Source organism: Scatophagus argus, chromosome 10, assembly GCF_020382885.2.
Source record: "Scatophagus argus isolate fScaArg1 chromosome 10, fScaArg1.pri, whole genome shotgun sequence".
In the NCBI taxonomy this organism is placed as follows: Eukaryota; Metazoa; Chordata; class Actinopteri; family Scatophagidae; genus Scatophagus; species Scatophagus argus.
The window spans coordinates 3,552,807-3,580,786 of NC_058502.1; the positions used below are offsets into that span (position 1 = coordinate 3,552,807).

Here is a 27,980-nt window from a genome sequence, read left to right on the forward strand (position 1 = left end):
AGCCTCCTTTTACTTAGTCTCTTCAACTAAAATGGCAGAAATGCACAGCTGGGTTGTGGTATTAAAGCACCTAAAGTAAGATGGCTGCCGTTACGAGCTGCAGCCATTTGTAGAGCGAAGACAAAAGAGCCTTAATGCGTTTGTGACTTAATGTAAATCCTGAAATGTTCAATGTGCTGAATAAACCGACGATGGCACTCTGAGCATAACCACAGGGCCAGTTGATTTCAGCTTCTGCAGAGTATATGTGGCCATTAAAAGGCCCTGACAAGATTTGTGCCACTTAAGTCTGGCAGCAGTTATCAGAGAATGTCAGACGTGAAGACACGTAGGCGTGTCTGCTGTTTCATTTTCATTTGTTGGCTCTGCCAAAGATGCTAAAGAAAGGCTCATCTGAGCATCAAAGCCTTGGCAGTGTTGTGTATTTGGATAACAGACAGCACACCTGTACTGCGTTATGCCCCCATCAGATGCTTCAGATAAAAGACAGGTGATGCTAAAAGGTTTATACTAAAAAGCATAGAAGTGGGTCGTGAACGTGGCCATTTGGCTCATGTTATAGACAACATTTAGCTTCATATAAGGAGGAGTTAACAGCACAATCAACCCAATTGATTTAGCAGTAAATACTGCAACAACGTGCTGTGATTTTATGGAACCCACTCTGCATGCTGCTGCTTGAGTTAGCCTGCTGGATTGTCTTCCAGCAGCAAAACAAAAGCTGGACTTTACTGCCATTGACGGTGGGTTCAATAAAGGAAACATTGCTCACATTGTGAAGCTTACTGTTCCTCAGAAAAAAGATTACAGTGACTGGAAGAGGTGTTTCACCTCCACAATGCTACAGTGATAGAGCTCATTGTTTAGCTGCCCGGCCCACAAATCTACTGTTTTGGTTTGTCGACTGCAGCAGGCAGCTGTTTTCAGTGAAAAAGCTGTGAAACCTCATTGCAAACTACCTGTCCACCATCAAACAGCAGACGAGCAGCTGGGGGCTATAGCTGAGGAACTCAGTGAGAGAGCATTCAGTAGCTGAAGAGCCAGATATTTTCCTCTGGAGTTCGTAGAAATAAAAAAAAGAACAAAAAGAGAGAGAGAGAGAGCTAAAAGAGAGTGAATAATGGGAGGAACTTATAATTCACAACTCAAAATGTCTGCTGACGTTGCTTTGTAAAAGTTGACTGTATAAAGAAGAAACTGCTTCCTACAACAGACTGTCTGGACAAAATGGGATGTTTCGTTGCTAAGTTCACATCTTGCTTCCGCTGCCCCCACGTGGTCATATTTTGTTACTGCAGGTTTAAATTAGTCGGACTCGGCCTTCTGTGTTTTTTGTGACAATAATAATAATAATAACATATCGACAAGCATAATAAATGTTTAAATATATCAGTATTTCTGAAGACGATATTCTCTAAGAAATTCTCAAACAATCCAAATAATTTCACTAAATATTAAAAATTTTCGAGGACCACTTTCATCCGATAGCCTAATTTCACTGGGAAATAAATTAAAGTTTGGCTACATTTTAAATTATTCTCCTTGCTAATAATCTGTAGAGCACTTTTCAATTTTCCTTATATTTTATTCATTCAAACAAATGTAACAAAAGAGGAATCTCACTGCAGCCGTGCAAAAAGATCTCACAGAAATGAACGAGTTTAAAATTCCTTATCGCACACTGTGGAAAAGAATTGTGATTTTTCTTTACATTACACACATTTTATTTATTTTTTTATCTGGAGGCCTAATCACATGGAGATTCCGCAGTGCCGCCGTAAAGAAGAGCTTTGCTGTGTCACCGCTTTGAACACGCTTTAAATGAGGCTTTGCTTTAAGTTTGGGGACTCTGATATTATGAAGTTTTGCTTTGAACATTTTTCTTTTTTTAAGCTCTGTCTCATAGAGGTTTGGCGGTGGACTAAAGCGCTTTTGGTTCAGATTTCCGTGATGTTCTCGTTTCCTGAACAGTGATGGACAAATACAGGCGAGCCTAACATGAAAATGCAGGTTATTTTGTTACAAAATAATGATAATAATAATCATAATAATAATGAACTAAAATGCATGGATTAAAATAACATATAAAGCTGGCCTGCTGGTGCCAGAGGATGCAGAAAAAACATTTCGTATTTTCGAAATGCAGAAAAACAGATTAGTAACATTCTGAACTTGTAGAAAATGGCCGAACATCCAGATTGGTCATAAAGTAGGCTACACGAGGTTCAAGAACAACACTAAAAATAGTGAAAATAGTTTGTCTCGTTTAAGCAACAGCTTGCTCTCTGTCGATGTTAAAGAATACGACTGAACAACAACAACTTCAGCCGCCTCTAAGGGCGACTCATTTCTCTAATATTCCTGCTGTTCACGCATCGATTATTTTCCCCGCAAACGACCGCAGCGTCTCGGACTGAAGACGGGCGACCCGCCTCAAAACGAGCGGACGGGAGTTCAGCTCCGGAGACGGCAGGTCCCCTCAGTGAACTCGGCCTGTGATCCACGTGTTTCAGGAGTCACGGAGAAGAGTATTCGGAGCATTTTGAAAATACAGAATCGCTTCACAGTAAAGAGTGTAAAGGATTCCCACTTCCGCCAAACACCAACCACAAAATGTCAAAATTAAGTGAGATGCGCATTTCAAGTACACGCAGCTTTCACGTGGTTTCAAATCAATTTAAGTGACTTACAAGACTGGCACCAAATCAAAAAGGCAACAGACTGCAAAGTAGACACACTCAAAGGCCTTTTTGAAAAGAGTTTCGGCTGAATTTACCGAGGCTCGTGTGTGTGTGTGTGTGTGTGTGTAGAAATGTGTGTTTGTTTATTTGGAAGCGCAGCTTTCTCTCGAGTGCAGCTGCCACTAACTCTCCTTTCTGTCTGCGTGATTTACACACACACACACACACACACACCATAAACCCGCTTTTACGAGCCAACACTGCCGGCCATTGGCCGCTAACGGTCATGTGTGCGCGTGCGGCGCGGACCCTCACGGGCAGCCTGAGCTCGCGCGCTCTCGGCAGAGCAGACCTGCTCCTCGGGACCCGCGCGCCTCCATGGACGGCTTCTCTCTGCATTTGTTGTTGTTGTTGTATTTCTGCAGTACTCAAGTCACCCCAAAATGTAGGTTCGTCTAATTTATTCGTTAAATGTTGCATTTTAATGTGAAAACGTGCAGCAGCCACACGAATGTCCCACGTTAACACACATCACATATAAAATAACCTGTGAAAAAGCTGGCGACATTGGCGTTGATTCATTACGCGTGTTTTCTCTTTCCTGTCGACCATTTTAGGTTTGATCTTCCAAACTGCCTGCGGACAAACGGTCTCTGACTGAAAAGCTGATTTGGTTTTGTGTTTTGCTGTCAGGATGCTGCAGAGGAAAATGGAGTCCAGCACAGCGCTCACATCAGGTACCAACACTCAGCTCTGACACTTGAACTGCACTTTAACACTCCTGGTGGAGTGGAAAGGAGCATTCAACCAATTGCTCCACTGGAAGTGTGTGTGTGCATGTGTGTGTGTGTGTGTGTGGAGACTGAATACAGTAATTATGATTTGTTATGCGCATGGATTAATAGACTTTAAATGCATGATGCCTAATGGGTACACTTAACTCAGTAAACGTGTTTATACAGCCACTGCAGAGACAGAATTACACAATCTCTGAATTTGTTAGTGGGCTTCATTGTGCGTGGACGTTTTCACCAGCAGAATGAGTATCTTCCATCACACACACATGAGCTGCATATGAACATAATCACTCAGCTGCACATTAGCAGAAGCAGCCCTGCTGTTGGTGTTTACTGTTCCTGTGTGTCCAAATGCTCCAACCAAGTCAGGACAGCCCACAGCAGGGTCCTTTGTGAGTCATTCTGGGTCATAATATCATTGCTTTTGGTTAAAAATGCGTCTTTAAGGGTCTGTGAACATCTGCGGACAAACCAGTAGACGCTTCAGTGCAGGGAAATTTACACGCATTTGAGAAGACGAGAAAAAGATGAATGGTGCTGATACAAGGACTGTTTGTGCCTTTGAGCAGTCCTCAGAGTTTGGCTGTTTCTCATAGACATGCAGGTGTTTATTCGGCTTCATGTGTGTCCCTCACCTGAAAAACAGGGACAAATAATAGTTCTTTCAATGCCAAAAAAAAAAAAAAAAAAGGCGACGCCATGAACAGGTTTCCTCTGAAGGGAAACCATCTTGGTTTTCTCCTCTCTGGTCGGTTACCTCCCTTCATGCTGTGCAAATTTCAGAAGACGTTTTGGAGCTTCTGTAAAAAGAAACAGACTTTGTCGTTCATCCACAAAACGCACTTGGACAGATGGACAGAACGGGCCACAAGGAATCCTATTCTACATGTTTTTTGTTTCCATTGACGTTCTTTATTTTTATGAGGGCAGCCTCAGTGTCAGACAGACAAAGAGACGGAGAGACAGTATTTCTCCCCTCTCTAAATTTTACACTTCCTTTTTTCTTGCCCCCCTCTCAGGAGGACAGAAGGCGGGAGATAGAGAGAAACAAAGACAGTATTTCACTGGTGCTGCTCAGTCAAGCTCAGCTGGCACTCAGTATTTACAACCTACTGCAATGCAGCAGCAGATCTGTGTGTGTGTGTGTGTGTTTATGTGTCAGTGTGTGTGTGTGTGCAGGGCGAGAAACAAAGAGACAAAAGGAGATAAGGAAGACAGTGACGCAGAGGATGACACAAACATTCAATTCAGTCAGAGCCTGAGAGAGCAGCAGGATGACTGAGGAGGAAATCTATGGTCAGAGGTGTGTGTGTGTGTGTGTGTGTGTGTGTGTGTGTGTGTGTGTGTGTGTGGTCAGTATGCTACAAAACATGTCTGCCTGTCTGTCTGTCCCTGCAGGATGGTGCAAAGACTTCACAATCAGACGGACGTTTATGCAGGTTCGTCCCGAGAGCCTTTCACAGCCTTTACAGAAGAAAACCTCAATTGGCTCGATTTAAAACAAACAAAGAAGGACAAGCTAAAGCTGAACAGCTGATAATGAGGAAGAGTCGTCGCCCGCCACGGCTCATCTTCCAACTTTATCACATTTCAGACAGCATATTCTGGTGCACTTCGCTGATAACATGTTTCATTTACTTGTTTATGTTTCAGAAGAAATCATGCACGTTGAGCAGTTTGCCTGAAGCGAAGCAGTCGGACACTTTCACCTGACTCAGGTAACAAGAAAAAAAAAAGGATGCCAGCCAAAAACCAAACGCTGTTTACAGACACACACCGCCGTTAATGTTTTTTTGAATTCGACACGTAACAGTTCATAACAGAAATAACTGTGTGAGTTGTGTTCAGACACAGAGTATGATTTTGAATTTAAAGTGGCACTTTGCTTAAAAAGCCTCGATGGGTGTTCAGGTCCTTGTAACATATTTTTAATCTTTAGGTGGAGAGTGCTATTGCCTGTATAAGCCACAAGGGGGAGCTGGTAGTCAGGAAATCGAGAAGGGGGGGCTCAAAGCTAAAACCTCCATCAAAGTTCCACGGCTCTCGAATTTTGTAATTTAAGTAATACTTAAAAACGCTAATTGGAATGATGCCCATTATCAGAACGGTTCTAAGAGGCAAAAACATCTTTAAAACAAACCACAGCAGAGATGTGATGCTGCACGCTGCCTCTGCTCCACACTGGCCAGACCTGGCGCTGCTGGGTATCTTTTGAACACTAGATGGCGCCAGATACTCAAGCATGATATTTTTGTGCATCAGCACTCAGATTCCAGCTCTGTGGTTTTTCCATCAGCTCCGGTTCAGACTCGGGTTAACGCCATCTTCCACCGCCCCCCCTCACACTCCAGTTCAATCAACTTGGAGGTCATGAGAATTCTTTTCTCCCAGTTACCTTGAATGCACCCCGAACATGGCGACTCGGCGCAGCTCTGTTGTCCGGGGACATTTTTGTTTGGTCTGGATGTGATCCTAATGTAACAGCAGCTGGTTGGTGGTTATCAGGCGGGACGCCAAGCTAAGGGGCTGTAAATCATGGCTGCAAGTGGGTTTAAAAACGGCGGTGACACGTTGTTAGGAGATAAAGAAAGCGGATTCTTTTGCACTGCGGGAAGACAGCGCTGACACGTAAACTGCGCGTTAGCCTGTTAATCACGTAATGAACCGTTTCACTGAACATTGTGGAGATATTTGACCGAAGAGGCACGCAGAATGAATAACAAAACCAATTGGAAAAAGACACAGGAGTGAAAATACGTGTGAAAATCGTGTTATTGTCCCGTACACACATAATTAACGTTTAACAGCATTTTGAAAGATTTTATTTTTGCATCATTATTATTACTCAGTCATAACTTACTAATTGTAATCAAGCGGGCCTATTTTAAAGCTTTTTCTGAGCTAGTTGTTGGCTGACGTTTGAATGTCCTCAGCAGCCGCAGAGCTGACACACTCACACACACACACACTCACACACACACACTCACACACACTCACACAAGAGCGCGGACTGTTTTCACAGGGTCAGTTTATGGTTTTATTGCTCCCCATTTACGGAAATCAAAGCAGGAAACAAATGCTCCAAACAGCATTCCAGAAACATCCGGAAAAATGCAAACAGCGTTCAGTCTCTGCTTGTTTTGGAGGAAAAGACTGCAGTGCAGACCACACGGGGGGCTCGACGGGGTGACGGCGCGCAGACTCTCGGTTTTACGCACACGAATGATTATTATTATTATTATTATTATTATTATTATTAGTATTAGTAGTAGTATTTGTGTTATTATTACTCGCGGATTTGGCTTTTAAATGACAAACACGTTTTCTTCTACGACTCTGTGTTGTCCTCTATTAGTCTAGCCACCAAAAAAAGGTTAGAACACAAAGAAAGAAAATGTCCTTGGGTATTTTCAGAAATGTGAGAAACCCTGTAGACTTAAAATATATTTTGAAACAGAAAAAAAACACATCGCATTCAAATTTTCTAATTTTTTCTTAAATTTCCAACAGCACAAAATGCAACAGATTTTAAAGCTTTTTGTTTCCCCCTCCCTTTGGCGCCATTATCGAAAAAATGGCTCTGAGTGCAGGACCTAATAATTTATGAACCCGCGAGGGAGCGGCGGAGGGAAAAAAAAACTGAGCACGTGACGGTAATAAAGTGTGTTTTATTGCCGGCCGTTTGACAAGCCCCAAAATATAACTCAGAGAGAATAGCCGACAGGCGGCCAGATGGGATTGGTAGCCGATATTTGTCCCAAATCAACAGAATGCTCTTTGTGTCGCTGAGAGAAACAACGGAGGCGCTTCCGATAATCAGCTTCGATCCGCTCCTACGGGACTTTACAGTAACGAACATCCGGGTTTTAACGCGAGAGCAAGACCAGACCAAGTAAGTGTGTGTGTGTGTGTGTGTGTGTGCGCTTTCGTTCATATTTTTGGCACAGATATGAAGTTATGACTGTAAGGGGCAGAGGGGGGGCGGGGGGAGGAGGGGGTAGCTAAAGCTGTGGTTCGGGGGAGCCTCCGAGGGCCCTTGCTGAAGTGAGTGGGGGTCCAGAGATCCACCTGTAGTCCAACATATAATCCAATTAAGTGACTCAAGAGGTTGTGGTTCTGTTGAGAGGACACTCGGACATTCGGACATCGAATTCAGTCACTTTCAAGGCCTTGTGTGGGTGAAATTCAAGGTGTGTTTCTGTGGTAAGACGTGACACGGGTTGGCTGTGGTTGTTTTTGTTTGGCTTTCTTTTTCTATTTTTTTTAACCTTGAGTTTTTCACGTCAAATGATATTTTTTTAAATTGCTCCTGCATCGACAGCGCGGGATAAAACTCACGAGGGATGGAGCTTCGTTAAATAACTTGACGTCTGTTTAGTCTGTCAAACGAAATTTTCTTATTTTAAAAACAATAAATAAATAAACTAAAAAAAATGTTCCAGGATTTATAGGAGGCCTGCAGAAACACCTTTTCTTTATGAAGTAAAAATATTAAGTTTTAAGATGCTGTGTGTCCTCACCTCACAGAAGCAGTTTGCTGAGGATTTTCAGATTTAAGACTTTAACACCATAAGATTCCATTTATGAAGCGGACAATAATAATAATAACAATAATAATAATAATAATAATAATAATAATATTCTATTAGGAAACACAGAGTAGATTTCGTCTCTGGGAGAACTTCAGTAATCTAAGCTGCGGTTGGTGTGAGGGTCTGCGGTGTCGTTTGCCGCATTCAGGGTGATTTCCTATTCTGCTCGCACGCAGCTGGATGTTCGTGCGTACACTTAAACACAGTTTGAGTCGTCAGGAGTTACGGCGCTTTCCTGAGATGTTAAATTTTACGAGCATCATCTGCTCACAGCGAGCCTCACTGTAAACAGCAGCGAGCAGAGCACCGTGTGCCAGCAGTTTATACGACGAGGAGAACATTTTGATTACAGTCACAGCTGGGCACGACAGCCTAAAATACACGACAACACTGGCATTAATCTTTGGAAACAACCGCAAACCAAACGATGTGCAGGGTTGCGCGGTGACTTTCTAAGTTGTTTGCAAATATTGCAGAGTCGGCCGGGCTGCTTTTATTTATTGGATTGTATGAAAACTGAGAAAAAGAAGAGTGTTTTATTTTTTAAATTAATTTATTGTACAAAGACTAGTTTCTTATTAAACTTAAATATTTTGACAGAAAAGTGCAGCCGTTTGGGTTTAGGTTGTAATCAGCAGTAACAACCTCTGTGGTCAACACAGACGTCCAAAGGTGTTTCTGTCCACACTCAAACACGACAATATACAGATAATAATACCTGTGGCAGGACGAGAGGCAAGATTTTAACCTACAGGCTATTAATTATTAGTTCAAAAAATTTCTGAAATCAGTAACATTTCTTCACTTGATTATTTTCTTATTTTCTTTGTTTGCGGGGATGGGATTTACTTCTCTTTCAGTTTCTGATACTTTTAATTGATCAGCTTGTCACAGACTGCGTGCATTTCTGCCGTCTCGACTCGGCGTTTGTGTTGCATTTGATTGCATTAATTTACGGTCAGAACTTCTCGGCTTTCAGCCCACTTGTTCGCGCTGGTCAGTCCGAGACGGTGCCCGGGTTCCCAGGGCTGGAGGTCGCAGTTAATGTCTAAACCGGGTTAAAGCTGCTCTCAGCTCGGCTTTGACCCGGCAGAAGGCCGGGGGCGGAGGGGTGAGCCGGCGGTCAGCCTGTCTAAGATGAAAAAGTGAAACGACCCCAGAAAGAAAAGCCACATCTGAATGGCTTTATACGACAGAGCCAACTCTGGATGAGAGGCGAAGTTAGAGAAGAGTTTGTCTGACGGGCGAGAGGCTGTTTACATGACAAACTGTTTATCGTCTGAACGCGAGAGCTGAGGTCTATATAAGATGGTAGATGCAAAAATAATAATAGCTTACAGCTTCTGGGCGTCTGCAAAAAAAACGTGAACACGTGAATGTAGCGGAATATTCGTCCTATACCGAGTAGTTAAGAGCAGAGGTTAATCAGTACTCTACCAATTATTGAAAATTGATAGGCTACGAGAGGAGTGATTAAACGACAGCTACAGGAATATAGTATATATGAAAAATAAAATTTCTGCTGATCCCATTTAAAAATATATTAAAATGAAATAAAAAATGGCCACACGAGCCTCGTTTTCTCCCACTTTAACGCTTTAAACTGAAGCCAACATTAGCCTTTGCACAACAATAATCCATCCAGAGAGAGAGAGGCTGAAACCAGTGAAACAATGGACCCGCGACTCCCGCAGGCCGCGTGAACTCTGCATGGTCCCCAGCGCGAGCCCCTGCGTGGCCCCGTCCAGCGCGAGGACTAATGAAACGGTGAACCAGCGGTCAACGATTCTGATTGACCCTCCCGCGACCTGACGGCAGCTAGGCTACATTCTTAAAGAAGAATGCTCTTTCAAAAACCGAAACATCACTCCGTTGTTGTTGTTGCCTCCAAAAGGAGTCCACCAAAGTTCAGAGATAGGGAGCCCCATTGAAAAGGTGCAGGCTAATGATTCCAGTTTTCAAACACCCCCTATTCAGCAGGAGAGTTTAGGGCTGGAATAACTGTGAAAAATGAAAGTTTTAGGTCAAAGTCCTCTTTTTTAGTTCAGGCATGGATTAATAGTCCTAAACTGAATGGATTTTTGACCATTTGTGCTTTATCTGCAGATAGGTGCTCTAAACTCCCCCCATTAGTCAAACCCATTTCAATCAATACTCTTTTGTTGTCTTCACCTGCACGGGTCAATATAAAGCCAGTCTCGCCTTATATAAAGTTTTCGCTGTGCCTTTCATTTCGTGCAAACTCAAGCTTTTTTTTTTTTTGCTTAGGCAACAAATGGTCGAGAGCCAGGCTTTTTACCAGGCCCTCATTCAAACAGCCATGGGAATTTAGTGAAGGTAAACAGGCAAAATGAATCCCAGCCAAAACACAGAGAATCGCTCAAGGCAATAAGTGGAAACAGCAATCCCCATGACATCTTGATCAAAACTTACAGGAAAATACACACACACACACACACCACCTAGTTAAATGTCAGCACATTACATTATGTGAATAGACATGATGTGTGGGACTCTATCTGTCTATATTTAATATGCACTCAAACAAAAAGAGCGCACAGAGAGACAACAACGTGATATGATAACAGCTATAATGTTTGTGCCATCAGTCATGCTGGTAAAGCTGCCTTTCATTGCAGATTGCCTGATTATAATCTAAACTCAAGCATCCTTGGCTGTTGCCTTCAGTGCCTCCACAGATGATGAATTGAAACAATCTACAGGGGCTGGAGACCATCATCAATGTATTTCAGTAGGATCTAAATGAGAAATTTAGGCTTGGGCCTCAGGGCCATATTCTTTCAAGTACTGCAGTCTTCTCTTTAGTCCAATCTGACTTCCAAGCCAAGTTCAGAAACTGCCATCAGCCACCGCATCCCAGTGCTGGCGTTTGCATCGCTGCTGGCCGCTAGTTCGCCAACTTTGTCAATACTGTATCCTCAAAACCCAGGTGACTGGTCACAGAAAAAAGAAGAGTGGATTTACTAACTGCTGTAACTACTGTTAAACAGGCTGCTGATAGCTATTAAATGTTTAGAATTAAAATATACAAGGCTTATCCAGCCATCAGTAACAAACTATTAATCAGTTTGTACAGGTTTCTCTTCTATGGAAGCAAATCGTTCATCTTTAATTATAGCTCTTACAATCTCATCTCTACTCTCGGCTCATTTTCCAATCCAGCATAAGCACACGTGTCTAAATGAAGAGCTTGGCACTCACTGAACGAGCCCCGTGAGCTTACAGCTACCACACATGCTCATTAGAAAGGCTCTCGCGGTGCTGAGCTTGGTGACGCATTATGATGGAGAGTGTGGAGACACCAATACATGGGCCACTAGTTTCGCACCACTTATGGCTGCTGTTGTTAATGTTGCCGTTCTTTCATCGGGTGTTCATTTGTTACTCCTGCTATCCTGTTCTGTAACTCACCCCCCACTGTGCTATGAGACAGATCCCATGCAGATTTTCATACATAATATCCACTTTGTCTGCAGTTAAAGCAGCTTTCCTTGAGGCGATGGTCTTGCTTGCTTACAGTAATTACACTTACGTATTAGAATTAATGGGGTGTGCCTTAATGAGTTATTGATGCCAGAGAGCTACAGCAGCATTAATGGGTTTTTACAAGAACACTGATACATTATGGAAACGTGCACATCTTTAAAGAAATGAAGGAATCGCCTGAATGTTGTTTTACAATCTTCCCAGTCAGAAAAAAAAACAGAAAAACAAATCACTGTCAACAACAAAAAAGAAGTCATCAGCAGCAGCCAGCCGTGACGTGAACCTTCGCCTATATATACCCTGTAGAACCGAATGTGTGTGGAGCTGCTTTAGTCACAGATTGGGTTCTAGGGGAGTCTATGGGCGATGACTAACCATCTATCAAAATCCACGACACGGGAAAGAGAACCTGATGACTATTAACGTTGCTTTTGCTTTGTGGTTTTGCTCTTTTACATTCTGCAGGGCTCACTTTGTAGATGTTAAGCGCCAAGCAGCTCCAATGAGCTGATGGGGAAGTGAGGTCATCCTTTGCATCCAAAGTGGTCGTCAAGTTGAGCAGGATGGTTTGCACATGGCGAGTTACATGGCGCACTACGGCAGCATTAATGTCTGCTCAGCTGAGGCTTTACTAAGAATCACAGCAGCAGTTTTGTTCAGCACAAAGCTTAAAAACAGATCATAACCCCACGACCTGATAAAGATTTTACTCCTGCAGCCTTCTCGGTTTAGGCTGGGGCTGATGTGGCTATTTTATTTTAAAGCATTTAAAAAAGTCTGAAACCGAAGCTTTAAATAATAAAGAGGCTCCAACAGAGGGCAAAAAAATAAATGAAAAAGTTGGGGGACTTATTTCTGTTAAAATGAGTCCGCCACCATCTATGAAACAGCAGTAAAATTATTAAAACTGACTGAAACGGTTTGATTTTGGCGTTTTATTACTGATCTAGTAGCTTATCAGCCATTTTCAGTCATTCTTTATCAGCTATTTTTAACAAATGACTCATTAGATCAGACTGATTAAGCCAAGCTCACTCTGTCAGCCACGCCAAAATCTTCAGAGCCATTACACCCTCCGCATGAGCTCCTTTAATGCCCCAGCCAAGCCAAAACATTTTCTTCCCCCTCTCTTTATTAGAGTATTATTACAGGGTATAGGCTATTAGGCAAAGTAATACATCGCTGGACATATTAACGCGTTTTGGCTGAGCGTCAGACCTTCAGCATCCTTAGAGAGCAGCTGCAGCCAAAGAGGAAATCCTCATGAAATCCTGGAGGATATAACAGGAATTTATGAGCTCCTCTTCACTGCGGGGAAGATTTTTTAAAGACTCTGGCATTTGTGATTTTGGATTAAAAACGAGTTCGCTTCAACGAAAGACCAAAGTGTGCTGCCCGCGGAATAAAAGGATCCTCAGTAAAGACATTTTCGTCGTGTGAGGGCTTCAACTTAGCATATTCTCACTTATCACTTTCACCTTCTTATACTCAACATAATTTGCGTTTTCATTTTTCAATCCCGTCGCATTTTTCAGCTTGATTTGGCGTCATTTTTTAAAAAAACGAGTAGCCTAATGCATTTTTAACCCCTCCTTTAGAGGCCGTGTTGGTGGTGGTGAACGGGACACCCCGGGCTGACCCCGGCCTAACAAAGCCAACTACTAGTCACTGTCTGGGACCCTTTTATCTCTTTCTTTTATTGGAGGCCTTTCTGACCGGCCATGTTTTGTTGTCCATCCTTTGAGTCACCACAAGGCCAAATATGGCCCAGTCGGCCCTCAATATGGGCGAGATTAATTTTTCAGCTCAGGCCATCTGTGTGGGGGTTTAAGTCATTCAGCTAAAAGTCATAAATCTACAGTCCGTGCGTCTTCAATAGGTGCTGTGCGTGGGAGGGGTGGGGATGGGCAGATACGGACACAAGATTAGATATATAGATAGATAGACAAATAAATATATACATATATATATATATATATATATATTTAGATAGATAGATAGATAGATAGATAGAAATTATCTAAAGATTATTACATGTAGGCATGCTGAAATTTGTTTTTTAAATTGATAATTAGGCTCCTGCTGGCAGAGGTCTGTATGATTCTTATTTTTCAGTCCACAAACATCTACTCTTAACCATTTTCCCCGCCAGCGAAACTTCATTAGCCCTATAATGAACATTTTTTTTTCCTTCAAATTATCCCATTACGTGTGACATAAACAACCCGCCGTGCCGGCTCTTATTGGCTGGCCACAGGGTCACGTGGCCCGCGCGGCCGTCCGTCTATTTGACAGCCGCAGGATGGCTTGATGCCAGAGGGGGAAAAAGAGACAGAGAGAGGGGAGAGAAAGAAAAATTAGTATTCTCCTACCAGCCTCGCTATAAATCAATCATGGAGTCCTACGTGGTGAGCTGTAAATATGCTGAGCCGCAGTTCCCGCCTTGTGAAGAAGATTACAGTAATTTTAGTGACCAAGGGGGGTATTACAACAACCCCCAGGACAGTGGTAGTTATGGAGGAGGCTATCAGCCCATGCAGCCCCCTCCGCCTCCATACACACCACAACAAACCGGCTATCCTCACTCGTTGCAGGGGCACCACCGGGAGGATGGAGAGGAGCACCCGCAGCACCAAGGTGCGCCCTTCCCCGGCTACAGGGAGACAGACGCAGCCGGTAAGGAGAGGTTCCCTGTGGGTGACCTGCAGTGCCAGGCCTGGATGACCTGTGCAAAACCCGCTCAGGTGCAGAGGAAAACGGCCTGCCAGGGAAAAGACAAGCCGCCTATTGTTGTCTACCCGTGGATGAAGAAGGTGCACGTCGCTCACGGTGAGACAGCCCGAGGAGCTTCATCTTCCTCTCCCGACTGCAAACTCTGTTTTATTTCTCTGCCGTTTCAGTTCGCCTGATTCCCATGTTTATGCTTTTTATGTTCCTTCTCTTTCTCCTTCTTTCTTGTGTTTTGTCCATTTGTGAGCAACGTTTTTGTTGTCGAGTTATTTATGATCTTAGTGAGAGTCAGGGAGAATTACAACCCCTATAAAGTTTTATGACCCTGCCACAGCGTGCGTGCGTGTGTGTGTGTGCGCGCGCGCGCGCGAAATTGTGTATCTCGAGCGCAGTGCTGCAGCTGAACAAAAATCTGCAAGTTAAAAGTAAAAACTGCTTACAGACCTCTTCCCAGTCAACCACAAATGGATATAAACACTAACAATGACCACATCATAATTTGAAGCAATGCAAGATTTTAAAATACTGATTCCATTTTATTTAGCTTCATTTCATTTCACAGACTTTTAATATATCTCATTATAGTCTAATAATAATTTAAAATAATACAAAAACTAAAGCAAAAATTGGTAAAATTTAAAAGTAAATAATCTCGCTCTAATTCTCTCTTCATTTATTTATTTATTTACAGTTAATCCTAACCACGTTGGCCCGGAGCCAAAGCGGCTAAGGACGGCCTACACGCGCCAGCAGGTTCTGGAGCTCGAGAAGGAGTTCCACTTCAGCCGCTACCTCACGCGCCGCCGCCGCGTGGAGGTGGCCCACGCGCTGTGCCTCACCGAGCGCCAGGTGAAGGTGTGGTTCCAGAACCGGCGCATGCGCTGGAAGAAAGACAACAAGCTGCCCAACACCAAAGGAAGGAGCAAAAACAAGAAAGCGACGGACAACAATAACAACAACAGCAGCAGCAGCAGCAGCGGCGGCGGCAGCGGCGGAGGCGGAGGCAGCGTCATGAAGGCGGTGATAACTGTGTGAAAACGGTGCGAGCAGAGCCTGGCCGTCAGAGGCAGCCACGTTAGCACCTTCACTCTCCAAAACTGATGTTGCTAAGCGGATCCAGGGTGACTGTGGTCCTGAAACGATTCGAAACCGCTTTAAAAAGGCTCAAAAATTCATCTATAGGCCACCTAAAAGCTTTACAAATTCGTTGCTGCATTTTGCTTACATTTCAACCGTTACTTTTTAAAGTGTCTTTATGTTGTGTATGCCTCCAATTTTAGTGATATTACTGAATTCGTGTCTTTGAGTCGTTTGGGTAAACTGTACGGTTGTAGATGGTCTGAGAAATTTACGGTGAAATTGGGGAATCATTTCGAATTGAGATATCCGATATTAAAGACGCAAAAGCCTATTGGCTGCAGTCTTACAAAACTCTCCGTACACGGTGACCGAGGAGAGATTGTGTGGAGAAAACAGGGTTTTATTTCTACAGGGTAAACATAATACAGGGTTTTATGATAGCTACCTAAAAGATGAAATATCCTAACTTATGAATATGCACATTACCAAAATGTTGTTTCCACAAACCTGCGCTTAAAACGCGCTAAAACAAGTCCAGAAGCGCCCAATTTCTCGGCGGCGTCCTTGCAGAATGGTTGGATAAATAATGTTTCAGCTTTTATTTTGTACATAGTCGAGCACCCAAATTCAATGCATACTTGGTAGGATAAGTAGCCATATCGTGCAGATTTTTTTTAATCTCCAAAGGTTGAGTAAACTCTTCAGTAGAGGGGAGGGGGGGAGTGACACATTTGTACGCACAGGGGAGCACTAAACAAAGAGTTAAAAACAACCAAATTGGAGGTAGGAGGTTTCTGATGCACGACGCGGACTGTAAATCCAACTTGTTTTCTCAGGGTTACAGGGTTTTAACGAGCAGAACTTTCTGAAACGTTGTGTTGTTTGATTCAGCACCGAGAGGTTTAAAGTAATACTCTCTGAAACAGCTTTGCATTTTCAAAGAATGTGTTCTCTCTCTCTTTGATTCCAGTTTAATATGCTATTGATTTCTATTATAGTCTACGCCAGTACTTATTTTTATTTGATTATTTAGAAGCATATTTTATTCTTCTGTAGCAAGCAACACTTCTGTTCATTTTAGTATGTGTTGATCTTTGGGGAAAAAAAGAAAAAAAACTTTTCCTGTAAGTATTTTATATGTGGAAATGTTTTGATAAAATAGATGATAAAAATTAAAAATGTTTCAAACTGCAAAACGGTGATGTCTCTCAGTCTCACACACGCACACACAAATTACAACACACAGGAGCGTATTTAAGCAGAGGATGGACAGATTTTCTACGCATGTTCATGTTGGAGACTGACGCAATGCGTGAGGATCAACGGACGTGACGTCAAAACATGGCTTATGAATGAAACTCTGTCTATGTTCCAGGATCAAACAAAGAATCAAACCGCTACGTATGCAAATCCCTTTTCTTAAAATCAAAATATTAAGATGTGTGTGAAAGGTATTTTTTTTAAAACATACACTTTAACGGAGCCTCTGCAAGTCTACACGATCTTTGATACACTCATAACACGGTCTTAATTTAGGGGTGAGCCAAGACAAAAATCTGTCTTGATGTCTGAGCTGAGAAGCTTTTTAAACTGTGAGGTTTTCTCCCTTGGGTGGACTTAAAACGTGTTTCGGATTATTCCGCGGATAGACGGCGATCCCCAACGTTTAATCACAATTTGCTTCAACGGCTGTCTTCAGCAGCCACAGAGATACCAAAAGCAACACGCTGTTTCACGCATTGTTTAGAAGCAGCGCAGAGACGACATGGGATACTTTAGCTGAAAGAAATCCTCTCTGTGTGTGTGTGTGTGTGTGTGGTGCGATGTGAGGGAAATGAGAGGCAGCAATTGGTGGCTTCCGGTCGAGACGGGGTTAAGTGTGCAGGAAAGGGGCTGACATGAACAACATAGAATATCTATCATATGCTGGAGATCCAACGCACCTGATCAGTCAGGACAAGAAAAGTCCTTTTATTCACTCACAACAGTTTCTACTGGTCTGCATGTCTGTAAGTATCCACAGAGAAATGCACAAACACATAACAAATGCAGCAGTGCAGCTATGTGCTAAGGAGATTGCTAGAGTGCATATTACTTTCGGATATAAACTAACATGAATTGTGCCATAGACTGTATTGTGTGTTTTGTGCTCTTTGTATGCGTTTGGTGGACGTTATGCATGTTCGCTACTGGATGTCACAGCACCTGTACGTCTGAAGTCTGACTGTGGTGAAGTAGGACCGCCCTCGACTGGTGGCACTGAGTACTGCAGCCTGAAAGAAATAATAAACAAATAAGAAGTCAGAGAAAAAGCTTCGCTAAAAATAGCAACACCACAGTGTAGAAATACTCTGATGCAAAAATTTTAACTATGTACTACAGTTTTACTAAAGTAAAGGGAGAAAAGTATTTGCATCAAAATATACTCAAGGCATCAGAAAAGTAAAAGTCAAAGTTGTCATTATACAGACTGGCATATTTTACATAATATTTCTATATTATATAGGTTGGACGGTAAGTTTTATTTGCTTGTCATTTTAACGTTGAAGCTGGTGGTTTTAAAGGTGGCGGAACTACTTTAGTTTATCTTCTAGTGTATTTTGAGAGTTGTGCATCACGAAGTATTAACAAAATTAACACCTGTACAACACTATAAACCATCAATACACATTACAGTTTATAAATGTACACTGTTCAGGTGCTGACACTGGGTCAAAGCTGATTCAAAAGCATGACCATGCCGAGTCTAAAATTCGCTGTAGCCTTCTGAACTCCTGTGACCGGATGTTTACGTTATTTTGTCCACCTGTATACACTGTCACACTCAAGGCTGTAGGGAAAGCCGCACTACACATACCCACAGGTGAAGATTTTATAAAAGCGGCAATGCACACACGGTAGTCTAACTGCAGCAGACAGACGTTTCCAGCTCAGGCGTGAAGCGGAACGAAAGTCTGAGTTCCGCTTACTCCCCCGGACAACAATCGGGCGGACCAGTAGGTGACTGAAGAGCAAGCCCTTGTCCTTAAACTTGGATGCAGTGGAATTGACCTCATCTCCCATTATATTTCTTATTTAAAAATAAGGATATTGCAACATCACAATGTCTCTTGCGGCAGAGGCTTTCGTGTCACAGATGGCAGGTAGTGTTCACTTTGCTCGGTACTTCTATTAATGTCTTTTAAGCTACCTTTAGCCAGCTAACATCGGCTAACGTTTACCGCTATGTAGCCTTTTGCTAAAGTTACACAAATGCATGTAAATAGTAATTGCCGTTTTACATAGCAGAGCTGTTCGACTACAACCGTAACGATGGTTACCTTTGCCCACCTTATTTTGTTTCTTTAGCAAATACTAATTTGTCCTAGCTCTGGTACAGAACTGACAGACTTGGTGCGGGTCATAGACTGCTAACTTAGCGCTTCACTCTTTTTTGCGAATAAATGCATTTATTGTTGTTATCGTTAAAGGTACAAACCTAAGAGGGGAGCGCAAATTCAAGCAGCAGCAGTTCAGGAGGATTCACGTCATGACAGCCTTATGTCGAGCTTCAAAAATATGACTTACTCCATTGAAGTGCGGCTAAGTTATATTAGATTTAGGCACCACTGAAAGATCCAACATGGCGACTCGTTTCTTCATGTCTCAACACTGAGTGCTGCTCGGCTTTGATCTGCTCAATACCGCCTCTAGTGGCTGGAAGTTATATTGCAACAATTACAGTGTTGAAAGGTAAGATGCTGTAATACAGCCTCCGGCCATTAGGAGCAGCGGAGAGCACAGCGTTACTGACTAACACTACCATTTCGTGGGGGAAGAAAACATGGCCATCTTGTATTTTACATGGATTGTATAGAGTTAAATGAAACTTACCAAGTCTTCACTGGTGAAGTCATAAATGTGCCACTTTATTCATGCCTGGCATTGATGTAAGACTCCTTGAACTGTTGCTGAGAAGCTACCTTTGCTTGGACTTTCAACATTCATCCAGTTGGCAGGTTTACAGATGTAGAATGTCTGAAATGGGTCTGCACCTTTTTAAGTTAAACATGGGTACACAACTGTGTCCATGCCTCTGAGGGGGCGTGTCTGTACAATCGAGGAACACTGAATTTATTGAATGCATTACTGTGCTAAATAGAATGATGTTAATCGTCCGTGTCTCTGTGTGTGTCTCTGCCTGCTTGTCTGTTTTTGACACTGACAGCTGCTGAGCCCTGGCCTGAAACTGCAACCCTGTACCAACCCCTGAAGGGTAAGTCAGTGTTTGTCTGAAATGGAGAAACAGTGTGAATTGTCACTATGGAGATGTTGTTTACATGACTTTGTTGTTTTTACAGATGATCAGATTCTGCTGTCAGACTGCGCTTCATCTCTCGCTGTTCAGGTGAAGTTCAGTTTGTACACGTTCTCAGTGAAAATATTTGTTTCTGCCTGCAACATATGTATGTATTTTATTTTAATCTTTTTTTTTTTTGCTTGATCTGTTATTAGCTGGAGCACTAATCGACCCTGTGCTGTTTCTCTTGTCCAGGCCTACCTCAGGATGTGTGGTCTGCCTGTTCGGGTGGCTTGTAGAGCAAATGCTGAATACATGTCACCTTCGGGTTAGTACACATGCTGCAAAAGTGGATTAACTTTTGCCACGCTGAAAATTAATTATTGTATTCACAGCATATAGCAACAATTAACACTATGAACAATAGCTAATAGTACAGTAAATAGTAGGACCTTCTTACTGATTAACTCTTCACCTTTTGGGTTTTGTGGTTGCTGATGCTTTAGTTGTTCCTTCAAAAGTCACTGTAATGCTTTTTGTCTTCATTTTCCTTTTTGTCTTTTTCTTTTTCTTTTGTTGTTTCTTTGTAGGTAAGATTCCCTTCATCCATGTAGGGAATCAGGTGGTGTCAGAACTGGGGCCGATAGTGCAATTCACCAAAGCCAAGGTGTGTGTTGCGGATTTTTATTCCAGCTTGCTTAACTCTTCGACACACATTAAGACATCTTATCACCTGAAGTAATTTTCTGGATATATTACTCCTGTAAGAAATCACTCGTAGTTTCTTATTTTGTTAGTTAGAAGAATGGGATTGATTTAAGTTAGGAGTAAACTAATTTGATAATAAGTATTTTTGGGTTCTCAGGGTCATTCTCTGAGCGATGGCTTAGATGATGTTCAGAGAGCTGAAATGAAAGCGTACATGGAGCTGGTCAACAATATGCTGCTTACTGCTGAGGTACACACACATTCACTCTCTGCCAGGAAACAAAACACACACAACCTCAACACAGCTACACACATCTGTTTTCAGTATCTGGGTAATATCTTCTCACCCGAGACTCCTCTGCTCTCCACAGTTGTACATCCAGTGGTGTGATGACGCTACAGCTGCTGAAGTGCGTATACTTGTCTTTGGATTATTGAAAGATAAGATTTGCCAGGGATCGATCATTATTATTGTTAGTATCATTGCTCATATGTGTGTGTTTTGTGTAGATCACACGCCCCAGATACAGCAGTCCTTACTCGTGGCCTCTAAACAACATCCTTGCCTATCAGAAGCAGTGGGAGGTTCGCAGGAAGATGAACGCCATTGGCTGGGGTGGAAAAACCCTGGAGCAGGTGAACTCCCACCCTAAATCTCTCACGTTTTAAATGCTTTACATTATTTGTCAGAAGCTTTTCAGGGCTTTGTGGCTTTGTAGTCTCACAGCATATGGGCATTACTTACCGAAGCGTTTCATGTCTTATCTTGTGTTTTAGGTTTATGAGGATGTGAGTCAGTGCTGCCAGGCTCTGTCCCAGAGGCTGGGAACACAACCATACTTCTTTAATAAACAGTATGTATCTGTCACTACGTGTGTGTGTGGATTTAACTGATGCCTGCCAGTTAGTCTCCGTCTGCAGCTGAATAACAAAAAAGCAACAGGCTGACACAGTGAGGCAGTTTTCTGCTTCAACATGCTGAGTCCTCTGCTCTGCTGACCTAAGAGGGGCACAAGCTGCAACTTTTTCTGCAGCACCATCTAGTGGTGCAATATGGCAATGACAGCCTAATCATCTACAAAAACTCTTAATGCCTTTCTCATCTATTATCCGATGTCTCATTCATAGCTGAGTGAAAGGAGTGGATAAAGTGATTGGTGGTGATTTAAGAAGTAACTAGTAGTGTATGTTTGTGTGTTGTAGACCTACAGAACTGGACGCATTGGTGTTTGGACACCTCTTCACTATACTCACCACCAGACTGACCAGCACGGAGCTGGCAGAGAGGATCAGGAGCTACAGTAACCTGCTGTCTTTCTGCAGACGTATCGAACAGACCTACTTTGAAGACAAGAGCTAGACAAGACAGAAAATAGCCTCTCTGTATTGTCTCATCTTATACATTCTGTCGTTTCCTCTCTCATTCCCTCAATGTAGCACCGAGAAGCTGAAAGCTGTGTATATTCACATATGTGTCCCTTTATAATTCTCGCTTTCTTCCCCCCTTTTGCTTTGTGCTTGTACATTTTTGCATGCTGCTGATGGAAGTCTAGAGGAGCCTCTTTTAAGGATTAACACGTCTCCACTGTACATACACAAACGTACCAGGAAGGGTCCTTTACTGTAATGTCAAGTATGGCTAACACCACAGTAAAGATCATCTCTAAGGGTATTTACAACACGTGTACCATCTAAAAAGAATTTTCCAGTTGAATTGCTTCAGGGTGCCATTAAATAAATGATGATGGAAGCTTTACACTTCAGGCACCATGTGAATGAAAGAAGAACACTGATGATGGAAATGCAGCACTTCACAGATCCCAAGAGGAGGTTAGAAGTTGAGTTAAGCTTAGATGATCTGACTGGGATTCAGCAGTGTGGATTCTTCCCAACTCAGAGGCACAGACTTATTAATATGCTCTTATTTCTTCTGTTTGCACACACAGGAATGCTGTCTGCTCTGACCTGTGACCTCGATGGTCACAGACTCTCAGAGAGGTTGGGTGTGTGTTTCACAGCTGTAAAAGCTTGTAAAAAATGTGTGGCAGAGTTGGCATACTCACTTTCCTCCTGTACAAAAATCACAACCATAGTGATAACGAAGAAGATGTGAGTTATGGATTATTTTCTTTGTGTGAATTGAAAGTGCCTACAAAGTAAACGTCATTAAATCCAACACACTGAGTGTTTTATTTGATCTTTGATGCTGAAATGCATAACGCAACTTGATAACAGATTTTGATTATGTCAAGTCAGAAAAGCTTCAGTTGGTGAGAAGATTCTTTTAAATCTATTTTTAGGCCCAACACGTACGGTAGCTTCGGTTCTCACACACACACACACGTGCGGCTGAGCGTGTTTTCTGCCTCCAGGTTTCAGACGAGCTTAGTGGTCACGTCTCATCACCTCTGATTGCCCTCCAGTTGAGCAGTGTGTGTGTCTCTCTCTGCGTGTGTGAGACAGATGTAGCCAGTGTACGTCTCCCAGGTTTCCTGAGAGGTCAGAGTGTGACCTTTGAACTTCCTGCACCTGTGACATCATGAGTGATGACCTGTGATGGCTGAACGGCGCACAGTTGGAGGTCATCAGGCAGACAGCAGACAGAGAAATAAACAGAAATGAACATCTCACAGAAGAAGTTAAAACCAGAAAGACACCTGAGCAGCATACATCATATCTCCACTTTTCCATGTTTTGCATATTTGGAAGATGATGTGTCAAACACGTGATGTGGAGTCCTGCTGAGATACTGAGCTACAGTGTGTTGTGGTCTTACTTCCTTACAATCAGGGCACGAGCCTCCAGTTCACACAGAGGGTGAACAATTCATCACAGAAAAGTTTGAGGGATACAAACGTTCACACTCCTGTGAAGAAGTTGTGTGTGAAAATGTTTTTTCTGTGTTTGTCATGAACAATTTTTTTTAACCAGAACTGATAGGAAACACTGAACTGAAGTGAACTAGTTACAACATTCGCACACTGTGAGAATGGTGTATGACTGGCTGACTGACAGCACCTTAGCAGCCTCGTGTAGCCGCCGGTCAGACAGAATCTTCCCTGTTGATCCTCGTCTCAGCCCTCCTGCCAGGACGAGCCACAGGAAGCAGGAAGCCTGCAGACAGAGAGCCATGACAGTTGAGTCAGTGGTTCTCTGACCTTTCTGCTGTCTTTGTCATGTAATACAGCACTGACGGCTGCAGCTGCCCTCGTGTTCTCTCTAATCTCTTGTTCTAATGGATCTCCAAAGCACCCCCTGTCTGGGGATCTCAGACTGGATCTGGTCTCAGGTGTTCTTGTTTATCACATGCACTTGTTAAAACTGTATCCAAGGCTAAAGGATGCTAACAATAATTAAAAATCATTATCTAATTATTAGCTAATCCTGAGGCCCTAACTTAATTATTTCTGAACATGAAATGCTTATATGTTTGTTTTTTTACTCTAAGACTAATTACTAATACATACACAAAGTGGAAATTGTGTGAGAAACACGAATAAAAGCTCATATTGCCAAAAAAGCCCTTCATCTTTGAAACACCTCACTGAGCACACATCACCCTGAACATCAGGTCCACAGGTTGTAATGACAGACTTTCACCAGGAGGGGGCAGCATGAGGACAGAAAAGGATCCAGATACTGCAGAGACACCAAAGTTTGGTGTCTACTGATTATGGACAAATTGTTGGATATATTTAAGAATCTGAAAAAAATCACAAAATGAGTTTATTTATTTTTTTCTTCTGACAAAATTTGGACATAATGACACAAACTGTGACAATAAACACACAGAGAATTTGCTTTACACGCTGTTGGGTGGCTTCATTTCTGACTCTGACCAGCATGTGGCACAGCTGGTTGCACGGACTATCACTCTTGATGCATGCTGGGCCATGATGCAACAAAATGTAAAAATTAAAAACATAAATAAATTGTTCTCATTAAAATCATAATCATAAGTAGCGTTGAAATAAAGCACAGAATATTACATTATTATTTTTGTAATAAAGGGAAAATGAAATTGAGAATAACACTAAATTCTTCTTCTTCTGGCTATGAGTTCTGACCCAGATCTCGAGCTGAGAGGCTGAGGCAGGTGTTAAAAGGCATAACAGGAAGAGTTTTTGTGTTCACGAGTGCGGATGTGTACATTCATGTGCTGAGATGTGAGGTGTCAGACCAGACAATACAGCTGGAGGCTGATAATTACACAGCAGGATTATCAGGGTGAGTCATGATACATACATGATCTGGACTTTCTGAGAGAGAAGATCTCATCTGGTGGTGAGTGTGGGTGAGATGGTTTATGTATGTCTGTGCACACGGTGTTTATTTTGTAATTTGATAAAAACTAATTCAGTAAGTCCTTTCTGGTGCTGTGACGCAGTTTATTTCTAATCTCATTCACTTAAACAGGATCAGTGTGACGTCTCAGGTGTCAAAGCACAGAGGCAGTTTTAGTGTGTGTGTGTGTGTGTGTGTGTAAGCTTCAAGCACATAGAAAATGTAGGAGAGTTCATTTTTACATGACGCAACCATTCTAACCTAGAGAAAAAGAACTTTATCAAGGCTGACTTGCAAAATATGACATGACACAACCCTCCCCACATTCACTGTGATTTACCACCACTCTGCCAAGGCTCTACACTCTGCCAAGGCTGCAGGAAACTCTGCCCTCCTCTACCTCACATTACACACTCCTGGCAAGACAACAAAAAGTGTTTTCAGTGAACAAATCCAAATATGTTTTCTCACTGAAGGGTTTTGAGTGCTTGCTGAATGCCCTTCACTCAGTTTGAAATTAAGCAGTTTAAAATCACACATATTTATAATTCAGTCCAGTGTATGAAAAGTCATCTTGAGCTGAATTGTGGGAATCATAAAAAGTTTTCTGGAGACTGACCCATTCGAGGTACAAAAAAGTAAGATCACCTGGAAGGAAAACATTATAAGTCATCCATCAGTGAGGTGGTTCAGTATGACATCTGCCATTGACACCAGAGAACACAGCTAACGTCTCATCTCCTACGAACAGTTACTGTCCATTTTGTCTCACCATGACATCTTCACCACACAGGTCAACGGAAACGCTGCCTTCACTGTCTCTTGTCAAGCGGGCGTATTCGGCCACTGGAGGAAGCCACACTTAGAGACTTGCTGATTAAGTGTAGCTTCCAGTTTGCAAACAACCAAGAAGAGAAGCGACTGAACTGTGCTGTCTGTCACGGGTCACGTGTATCAGGGCATGGACATGTGTTTGTTTCCCTGCCTGTCTGCTCGTGTGCATCCGCGTTTACAGTTTACCTGTAAGCGACACGCGTTTGTTTCGAGTGAAGGTGCATCGTGCATACAGTACTTGTGTTTTGAGGTGATGTAGATTTGAGTGGAATAAAGAGATTAGCCGTGTGTCGATAATCCTCTCCTCTCCTCACAGTCCATCCCTTCAGACACACACACACACACACACACAGAGCACAATGTTTTGTGATCTCCCGCCCTCAGGAATTTCATGTATTTTCTGTTTGACTGTGTTCATTCACAGTTTACGCTGATAAATTCTCTTGCTTTGCTGCAGAGGACTTAAAGTCAGAATTTACATGTTGGAATAAAAACAAAACAAGATCAGTCTCAGCTGTTTACTATCAAAAGCTCAAACATTTAAAGGTTTCAAACTCTCACAGTCTTTACTAATTCACAGTTTTACACACAGATCGCCTGCTGGTTTATTCTGCATAAACACTAAATGTTCTCTGCTCTCCCAAAAAGTGTCTTTCTGTGAGTTCCTGAGCAAAGGGAACACAATGCAATCAGCTGGACAGGAGTGTGGGAGCTTCTCCAGTCTGGTGTGGGAGGGGTCGTGGAAGGCACATGTTCAGGCACAGGTGTTCATAGTCATTCATTCATTCATTCACGCTGCGTGTGTGAGCTCTCACTTATAATGATCTAATTGTCGAAGTACGTATAAGGAAACAACAACCACAAACATGTTGGATTTAAGCCCAGAGTCTGCGTTGGAAATCTTCCACCAAAGCTGAAGGGCTTCAATCCAAAACACTTGAAATCCATTTTGGAAGTAAACTGCTTTCTGATGATTTTCCGCCTGTGTTTATAAAACTATAAAGTTACTTCTTTATAGGTCAGTAACTCCAGGCACGATTTATTACAAACTTTGGGGTCAAGACAGAAGATTATTTTGCTCGTTTCAAAGAAGAATCTTGGTGTCACTTGGAGTCGGTGACGGTCCATTTCGTTTACGGTATAATCAGTGACTCAGCCGGGTTGTGCGTGTAAACTGAGATTAAAGTAAGGTATTCAGCACATTCTGGTACAAATATGATTGTTTAGAACACGCTGGGTATATTGATGACTGCTGGAAGAGTGGATTATGCTGAGTGGTTTCATACTTTCTCCACCATGGAAGCTGATTTGAATCCATCTTCAACCAAAGTACACAGAAACTTTTAATTTTCTCCAGCCCGTGTTTCTTCACTTCTACTTGCATTTGCTGATGACTATCGAGCATGTTGTTACTTTATCAGATTCAGATCTTTCTTTCTTTTTTTCTTTCTTTCTTTCTTACAAGCCAAGTGAGGAGGCAGACAGATGCTGCTCCTCCTCTCCCATTGTTTTAGATGTAATGTGCACAGCTGCTGGAGGAAAAACTTTTGATTTTGGAGAGACAATATGTCCTAACAGGACCGGCATGGCGAGAGCTCGCAAAACTCATTTTAAAGTGGGCCTCTGATTCAGCAAGAAAAGTGAAGTTTAACCCGCTCAGACTCGCTTTTCTCAGCTTTACAACGAGGAAACTCCTTGTGTGTTTTTGGAAAACGATATTGAACACCAAAAATGATCACACCTATGAAAACAATGGGTGTGCAGCTGTAATTTGTCTTTCAACAGGAATGAATAACTTCATGAGTCTGACATCCTCTGGTATCAAAAATGAGTCTGTAGCAGACTGTAAAGTACATCGATTCTCTCCTAACTCCCACAAATCGAACATGGGAGCATTGAGCTGAGTGGGCTGATAACAACACACAGACATTTTACCATGAGAGTATAGTTTGAATGATACTACAATAACTTGCCTTTAAGAACCTGTTGTTTTTCATAAGGAGATAAGTGGGAAGCAACCACACGCCTGATAGTCATTCATCGCAGTCAGCAGCCGTGACTGTTTGCCCATACAGGCTGTGTGTTGTGCTGCTGCTGCTGCTTCAGAGTGAAGGCACCTTTTATCTTTCAGTTCCAGCACTGCATGTATTTTAACAATAAAGTTTGTGAGGAAACATAATTTTTTTAAAAGATGATCTCCTGGTGGAAGACTCCCCCTGTCAAGTGAAGAGTAACGTGTGTGTGTGTTATGAAAACACTCAACAGAGAGTTGTGTGTTTACTGTGATGGTTTACTCAACTCTGAAACTTGATTTTAATATTAAACAGCGGCAGATGGCTTCTCCTGAAGGGAGGAAAATAAGCCTTGATATCACCTACTGTGCTGAACGCGTGTAAACACCAACAGGATGGATGTGAAGGAGAGGAGAAACTGCAAAACTGGAACAAATGGTGAGAACAGAAGAGAAACGTGGAGTAGAAGTGAACAT

At 42.5% G+C, this 27,980-nt stretch overlaps 2 protein-coding genes and 1 long non-coding RNA gene across 4 annotated transcripts; 2 read left to right on the forward strand and 1 right to left on the reverse strand.

The window, feature by feature from the left end:
- Positions 1-4,195: 4,195 nt before the first annotated feature.
- On the reverse strand, positions 4,196-19,021 carry LOC124065691. The gene is made up of 3 exons (XR_006844478.1): positions 18,866-19,021; positions 17,593-17,660; positions 4,196-4,278 (listed from the first exon to the last, which is right to left on the reverse strand). It is a non-coding gene; the product is annotated as an uncharacterized LOC124065691 (long non-coding RNA).
- LOC124065689 (homeobox protein Hox-D4b-like) lies at positions 13,593-16,583 on the forward strand. Its single transcript, XM_046401317.1, has 2 exons — positions 13,593-14,406; positions 14,999-16,583. The coding sequence occupies exons 1-2, from the start codon at positions 13,971-13,973 to the stop codon at positions 15,340-15,342; spliced, it is 780 nt and encodes a 259-aa protein (XP_046257273.1). The 5' UTR covers positions 13,593-13,970; the 3' UTR covers positions 15,343-16,583.
- Positions 18,303-22,550, forward strand: mtx2 (metaxin 2). 2 transcript variants are annotated; one of them, XM_046401316.1, is made up of 10 exons: positions 18,303-18,530; positions 19,595-19,642; positions 19,728-19,774; positions 19,922-19,994; positions 20,257-20,333; positions 20,532-20,624; positions 20,746-20,784; positions 20,885-21,010; positions 21,152-21,228; positions 21,578-22,550. In XM_046401316.1, exons 1-10 carry the CDS (start codon positions 18,491-18,493, stop codon positions 21,732-21,734), a joined length of 777 nt encoding a protein of 258 aa, XP_046257272.1. In that variant the 5' UTR covers positions 18,303-18,490; the 3' UTR covers positions 21,735-22,550. The 2 variants fall into 2 exon arrangements, with proteins under 2 accessions (XP_046257272.1, XP_046257271.1); XM_046401315.1 differs by lacking the exon at positions 18,303-18,530 and adding an exon at positions 19,391-19,413.
- The last annotated feature ends 5,430 nt before the right edge of the window (positions 22,551-27,980 follow it).

What these genes read in the sequence shown, in the direction of transcription:
- LOC124065689 (XM_046401317.1), top strand. Translation starts at nt 13,971, where the DNA reads ATGGAGTCCTACGTGGTGAGCTGTAAATATGCTGAGCCGCAGTTCCCG. An exon ending in GAAGGTGCACGTCGCTCACG is followed by an intron (nt 14,407 to 14,998) that starts GTGAGACAGCCC and finishes ATTTATTTACAG; the next exon opens with TTAATCCTAACCACGTTGGC.
- mtx2 (XM_046401316.1), top strand. Translation starts at nt 18,491, where the DNA reads ATGTCTCTTGCGGCAGAGGCTTTCGTGTCACAGATGGCAG. An exon ending in CCTGTACCAACCCCTGAAGG is followed by an intron (nt 19,643 to 19,727) that starts GTAAGTCAGTGT and finishes TTGTTTTTACAG; the next exon opens with ATGATCAGATTCTGCTGTCA. An exon ending in ATGACGCTACAGCTGCTGAA is followed by an intron (nt 20,785 to 20,884) that starts GTGCGTATACTT and finishes TGTTTTGTGTAG; the next exon opens with ATCACACGCCCCAGATACAG.